Source organism: Monopterus albus, unplaced genomic scaffold, assembly GCF_001952655.1.
Source record: "Monopterus albus unplaced genomic scaffold, M_albus_1.0 scaffold4.1, whole genome shotgun sequence".
Lineage (NCBI taxonomy): Eukaryota > Metazoa > Chordata > Actinopteri > Synbranchiformes > Synbranchidae > Monopterus > Monopterus albus.
Window position 1 is genome coordinate 2101829 of NW_018127884.1, and position 7699 is coordinate 2109527.

The following is a 7699-nucleotide window of genomic DNA, read 5'->3' on the forward strand; positions in this document are numbered from 1 at the left end:
CATTCCCCCGGAGGAGCTGGAGGAAGTGTCTGGAGAGAGGGAAGTCTGGGCATCTTTGCTTAGACTGCTGCCCCCTTCGACCCGGTCCCGGATAAGCGGAGGGAAATGGATGGATTACGGACTAAAGCTATGCTAGCAGCTCTGAGAGGCTGTAGGCCTACTTGGGCACAGCGGAGCTTTGAGTTAAATGCTATCAGCATGCTAATGTGATCATAGATACAATTCTAACACACTGATGTTTAGCAAGTACAATGTTCAGTAGCAAGTATCATGTTCACCATCTTAGTTTAGCATGTTGTTGCTAGCATTTTCTAATTAACACTGAAAACAATGTACAGCTGACGTTGATGGGAATCTGATTAGTTTTGCAGATTGGACAAAATAAACATTCTGGTCAGATTATGCTACATGAGGAAAAGTAATGAGATCTTCAAATTAAGCCTAGTTTAGCCTGAGGGGCATGTAAGCATCAGCACCAAATTTCATTGTTAAATAGCTCCTGAAACATTTCATTCAATACCACAAGTGTTAAGCTCATGGTGGTGGTAGATGAAAAGTAAAGAGATTTCTAACATAACTAGGATTCATCCTCTGGGTATCCTGAATGTGCATGCAAAGTTTTATGGCAATACATCCAATGGAACATTGAAATATTTCAGCCTGGATTTAAGTGGCAGACAGACGAGTAGACTGAACTCTTGCTACATTGTGTACATGTGTGCATGTTCAGGTTTTGTGTGTTTGTTCTAATAGTGCCACAGTATTTTTACAGCGGGTCCTCTGGAATGATCAGTGCATGTTCAAATATCCTGCCAAGATACCTGGAGCTTTGAGGCAATCTGACAGCATGGTATCATGGTATCATGATGCAGTATGCTGTATACCTTGAGGTGTTCATGAAATATAACAAACAAGATTAGTGCTCTTCCTTATATGATAAGATAATTCCTTTGTGCATGTATGCAAGGAGACTGCAGGCTGGGTTGACTGCAAAACACAGGTAAAGGAGGCACAATACTAAAGAGAAATGTGACTGTGTGTAGGAGAAGGAAGTAGAGTGGTAGATATGAGGGAGCTATAGGAGCAAGGGAGAGAGTCAACTCTTTGCAATGCATCTGGCTATAGCTTACCCCTTTCTTGAGTGAAGGTCTGATAGAGAGCAGATTTCATAACAGCCTAATAACACCCTCCAAGAGGTCTCAAGATACAGCTATTCTATCTCAGTAAGAGCTGCCATCATCTTTACCTCCACAATCCAGCCCCTGTCAACAGCTGTCAACCTCTACAACCCCTGAGCCAACTGATATTGACAATAAAACAGGAGGCAAAATCAACGGGCTGGCATGAATGTGCACACACATGCATGTAAGTATGTGTGTTGGTGAAAAGGTCCAAGAGTGAACATTCATTCCACCACCTAGAGAGGAGGTGTGCATCTGGTGGCTATATTCTCACATGACGGGATAAAGACAGATTTTATGGAGGCATGGAGAGGAATAAAGAAGAGAGGCAGCCGCACAAAAAGAAAAATGTATAATGATCCCTGTTGTCAAAGCAATGACTTTTGGACAGCTCTGGTTACTCAAAGTGTGCTGCAGAGGAGATGGAGAACTGTAAGCTTTGTCATGCATCATAAATGTAATGCCATATGGGAATTGAGCTCTCACACTCAGTAGAGAATAGTAAATTTATAGGCCTCATAGGCCTCATAAACATACACATGTTCCTCTTATGAGTTTTTCTCAGATTTGAAGGATGGCTGTGCAGAATGAAGGAGAATTAAGATGCAAAAAAGCATAAACACTATTTACACTGGAATGGCTCTACTGCTTGAGAAGGATAGAAGATGAAGGCAAGTTGAAATGGTAATAGTTGAGAATGAGATGATGTGACCTGGAATCTCAATATGAAAGGACACAAGGTTGAAAGAATAGAATAAAAATAATCATGTATAGGATGTTTGTGATGTTAGATACAAGATCAGCATGCATACTATTTCACTCATCCCTGCCCCAGAAGGGCTTTCAGTGGCAATCTTATAGTTGCCTTTTTTCTTCACTTAATATGTGCCGCAGAGGTATCAAACAAAAAGTGGATCTTGTGAGCATGGAGGAGTTTTCATTTCGCTGCCTCTGGTGGGATTGTTAAAGCAGACAGTGTCTATAGATTTGTGGAGGTCACAGAATTCAGAAACTACCATTTGCTGGAGCCATCAACCTCTTGGTAACAATAAAGGACAATCTGTGTGTGTGAATCAGCTTGTGGCGAGGATCTGGACTCCTGCACCTCAGGGTGAAGACCCCATCATCATCTTTGCTTGCTGCACAGCTCTAAAGGGAGCAACAAAGCTTAAACATCATGCCCAGATTTGGCAATGCTTTCTTTCAGCATATCTGGCTGGTTCTCTGCCCTCTTTCTATGACTTAGCAGCATCTGCACTGAGACTGATCAATAGATGACACCAACAAGAGGTCTTGAGGCCAATTAGGCAAGACAAGCTGGGCCAGGGCTGAGCTGGTGTCAGCTAAACTGTCTATACTGATGCTTATCTTCTCTTAGGAACAGTAGATAACAAATAAAGGCAAATAGATATTTGTGTCTGTGTGCATTGTGGGGACAATTTCTTAATGCCACTGCTGTAAGGAAATTTTGGTGTTGTAGGAACATTTTAGCCAGTCGAGGACTGTCTGAGGGTTAAGACGTAGGGTTCAGGTTAGAATTAGGTTTACGCCATTGTTGGGGGTTAGACATTTACTCTTGATGGTTAAGGTTAGGATATGGAGTTAGACAAGGCATTATGTCAGTGAGTGCAGAGCTATAGTCAGACATGACTGTGTGTATGTCTGTGTGCCCCACTGCGCTGCAGTTACTGATTTACATTATATGATCATCAGCCCATGCAAGAGAAGTTCCAGCCCTCAAACGCACCCCTTTTTCAGTAAACGCCTGCTTCACTATCAAGTCTGCTCCTACATACCAAATAGAGCAGAGAAGTGTAATGAAACATCATTGTCTTCCTTTCATGCACAATGCTGTAGCACCCTCTGTTGGTGAGTTAGATTACAACATGTTTTTGTAAAATAAAACATCAGAATCAGAATCAGCTTTATTGGCCAGGTGTGTTGGACACAAGAGGAATTAGACTCTGGTACAGCAGCTCTCAATGTGCATGTACATGTCCTCATGTAAGGCAGCAATGGGCAAATAAAGAATATAAGGCTGAGAGAACAGAAAGAAAAGAAAGTAATGTGCAAACAAGCAAGAGGAATGTGCATTAGGAAATAAGGTAAAATAAAAATAAGGAACTTAGAGACCTGTATGTAAACGCAGTCTAGGTGCATTTTACGGATCTATATATATACAAGGAATATTTACAATTATTGCCCTGAGGGTTACTGACCAGTCATACCTTTGGGGTTAAGTGTTAATCAGAGTGACAGCCTGGGGGAAGAAACTGTCCTTGTGCCTGGTTGTCTTGGCGCACAGTGGCCTGTAGTGCCGTCCAGAGGGGAGTAGTTCAAACATCACAACATCTGATGTTTTCATGCATTGCAGCTGGTGCAAATAATATTAAGTGTGCACATTTTCAATGAGCTCATGACACAAAACAACTGTCAACACCCCCAACTCTAACATATTACAATATTAGTTTAATTTCCCCAAGTTTTTAGCAAGAGACCCCTCAAAGTGTGCCTGGTGCAAAAGTTTAATTTGTCTGTGTCTGATACCTATCTTGGATTAATCATGAAGGTGAATTCATTAACCTTAATTGTAAGGTTTTTGTGGTGAAAGGGCGAGGTGTGTTGAGTGTTCATAGAAGGGGAGATACAATCCAATTCATTCAGTATTGATTTGCATTGACTTCTGGCCAAGCAATAACTAAGAACCTCCCTCTCCCACACACACACACACACACACGCAGTCTCTATGACAATCAAGTTAATTAAAGTCATTGAACAATCAGGTACTGAGAGTACAGACAGAATTAGTCACCCTCAGGCCAAGTACTTTAAATCTTAATCAGACGTACACTAATTAAACTTTGTTTCAGCAACTAGCCTAAAAACTGAGAACTTTGCTCTCAGATTCTTGTGTGTGAGGTTGTATATGTTATTAACACCAAACCTTTGATTGCAATTAGAAAAAGTAAAGTTCTGACAACCACATGTGCTTGTGGTGTGTGTATGTTTGCAAACAATATAGTTAGTAGGTCATTTATGGGGTCATGCACAGCCCAGTGCCCAGCCCATGTGGACTTACAATAACACAACAATATTGTTCTTGTAGTGCAGCTTTTGTCAGACAAGAACATAACTTCTTATAACGTTACATTGTCTTCTGTCCTCCAGGTGTGTGCTCGTAAATCATCAGGCTTATACCAGCAGTCATGCAGTTACTAGAGACAGATGTGGCATAATAAACATCTGTCTGACATTTAGCATTGAGCTAAAATACTGTAACAGTAGCACAAGTGAGGAAGAAGGCAGTGAAATTAAGTCTATTAAAGTAATTATATACCTCTACTTTGTTAACATTAGGAAACATTAGTTCTCATACCGAATCAAATAAAGCCAACATAGCAGCAAAATGCCTGAATGTATTGAGCAACACTGTGTTTGTGATCTTCAGTTTCACCAGGATCGAATTTAAAAAATAAAGTATTTACCATTAAACCTGCCTGCTTCTATAGCTAATGGGTTAGTACACATCTGTTTACACTAGAACCACTTCAGCCCCAGTTAACATCTGTCTACAAAAGACAAGTTGAATTCAAAATCTTTTCATTTCAACTATGATGTACAAGAAAACTGAACTGAAATGTATGCACAAATCCATCTTTAAAATGATTTACTTCAAATGATTTATTAGTAATAGTTTGTGAAAGACTTGTGAGGATTTCTATGACAGAACATGTTAAATGGTAAAAGTAGGCAAAAAAAGAAGAAGAAAAAGAAAATATGCCAAAGAAAATTAAGCTTGTTTTTCAAGGCTCGACTAACCAGCTATGTCATAACAAATCCTGCTCTGGGCACATAAGGCTTTGGTGCTGCTGCTCTGGCATCTTAACTGCTATGCAAGTCAGTTCAGGCCAGGCAGAGCAGTCCAGCCATTGTCAACCTGAGGGACTCCAGACTAGGAATTCAGTTCATGAATCATGCAGACCCAGGGCTCCAGCATGAAATCACTCATTTGTTCCATTTTTCCATGGACTGAAAAAGTTGGACAGTTAATGCCAGAAGCTATTACAAGAATGAGGATTTTTTCTACCTCGTAATGCTTTCAGCAACTGCCCGATTCACACAGATTCTGTGAATAGGGAAAAGATTGGGAGCAGGAGTGTGGAGGAACATATTGGAAAGGAGAATGGGGAAAAAAATATACAGCTCCATATCTCAAAAATAATCTTGTATGTGACCTTGCTTCCTGGTAAGTGTCCTGCCTACAGATATAGCCTGTGATTATCAGGTGCCTTTTTTCTCTCTTATCAGTGTTGTAAAGTTTTACAACGCCTACGTCTCAGTGGCATAAAGTTCACCACACCTTAGCTGTAGCTCTGTTTCCTGGACACATTAAAAGTTGTGATTTAACGTGAGTAAAAATAAAGATCGGGACTGACGTGGAGCTTAACCAGGTAAGATTGTTTCATAGGTAACACATTTCTACACAGCACCAATATATGCAGTCATTATTTTATGGGAGCATATTTACAGATGTTTTGTAGTTTAGTATTCTTTTGTGCATACTGATAAGAGGTTGTACCATTAAAGTTAAACATACTTAATCACAAATAAAAGCCTGTCTGTAAATGTCAGACTGTCTATGAATCTAGTAGGCATATCCAGGCAAGAACACGGGCAAGAAAAATACGTTGCCAAAAGGGAAAGGGACCAGGTAATGCAAGGTGATCAGTCACACAGCAAAACTGTTGACATTTCTGTGCACATAAAAAACAGAACAGCCTGAACTGGAAGACTGCATACCCATGCATGAATGTTGTTCATCCCAAACACGGTGCTTTCACTTTACCTGTAGTACATGAACAAACTAATCTTTATCGCTAAATCCTCCAGTTAAACTGACTGTACTGACTCACCAGTGGCACTGCCCAAACCAGTAGGTTTATGCACTGGAGCTCCAGACATTGGTGTCAGTGCTGACACTTGAATTGTCACTGTTGACCAAACCAGCTTTTGAAGGAGCTCAAACAGTTTCTTCAAAACTGAAACAACTGTATTTTCTATGTCTGTTGCAGGTATATGCTGTAGATAACTGCCAGGCTACTACATTGCTTATAGTTCTGTTAGTTTTTTAAAAAATAGCCAAAAGTTGCAGAGAGGTAATTACATTTCTCAGACATGATGCTAGGATGTCTCATTTTGTGGTTTTGATCCTTCCATTCTCATATTGATGCAAAGAAGGGAGAGCCTTGTAACTAAACAGAAAACACACATTCATATATAGACACACACACACACACACACACACACCTGTATGGCCTGCGCTGAGATCTCTACTTCTTATTCTACAGAGGTCAGTGGTATTTTCTGTGATAGCTACAAATCCCACCATTCTGTCATCATGTACAAACCAGAAAAAGGTAAGTTATCTGTGTATTTGTATTTTATTTTTAGCATGTTGTAGCCTTGAACTTTTATAATGGGCATTACGATTTAGAAAAGATTTCAGTGTTTCTGCAATATCTTTATTTATGACCCTAGTATTTGGAAATCGTTTATTGGTGATTATCACATTGCATTTAGAGTTCATAGTTTCACAGGACTATTACTTCACATCCTCACTTCTTATTTCTTACTCTTATACAGTAAAACAGACACATACACATTTACCTTCCTGTAATAAAGTCCACTGACTTGAGTGTTCTTTCTGATTTGATCGTCTGACTCAGTCACATCCTGTAGGAGTAGTTGAGCATTTTAAAATTGCTACCCTGGAACCCCAGTACTCATCCTCTGGGTCAGTTCTAATCTAGCAGGGCTTTTCTCAGGCCTGCTCCTTTTTAGAGGGTTAATAGTTCTTCCATATTTATCACTGGCATCCATTTCTGGTCTCTTTGACACTATAGTGACAGGTCTAGATGTACTAAGTTTATATCATATTCAAAATAAATTTTATGTAATCTACATTATAGTCTATACAATAAATACTCTCCAATAGTGGCTTCTCCACTCCTGTTGTTAGCTAAAAATATAAATGTTTATAGACTCATCTGTCTTGGACAACATCACATGGGGCCAGTGCAGATGCCAGCGCCACCAACACCACCAGTACTGGTGGTTGCCTGTTCACCAAAGTTTTCACATTCAAATGAATAAGAAGGGCTGTATTTTCTTAAAGTGAACTCTGTGAATGCGGCTTTAGTGTGCACCAAATCTTTTAATTGGTGTGTCAAATATTGTTGGCAGGTCACTTGTGAGGGTTGTGATCTAGGACTTTTCTCACAGAATACTCACTCGATGAAAGCAACAGTTAAATGTATGTAAATACAGAAAAACTGAAATGCAAAATGACTTAACCATGTTTTTGTTTCTTTTAAATATTCTTTCAGCCAATATTTATGCATATGCCCTGTCCAAAACCCTGACAAACATTTCATCACCTGCGACTGTAGGACTGTACTCTTCATGTCAGAATCGAATTAACATGATCCTCGGACAAATAGAAGGTATGTAAACGGTTT

The 7699-nt window shown here is 39.8% G+C and overlaps 1 protein-coding gene across 1 annotated transcript in view; it reads left to right on the forward strand.

Moving 5' to 3' along the window:
* Nucleotides 1-7662: 7662 nt before the first annotated feature.
* nkpd1 (NTPase, KAP family P-loop domain containing 1) overlaps nt 7663-7699 on the forward strand; it is a 6457-nt gene continuing 6420 nt past the window's right edge. Inside the window, exon 1 of the mRNA XM_020606224.1 lies at nt 7663-7684. Within this exon, the coding sequence (XP_020461880.1) occupies nt 7663-7684 (22 nt within the window). The remainder of the gene's footprint in view (nt 7685-7699) is intronic.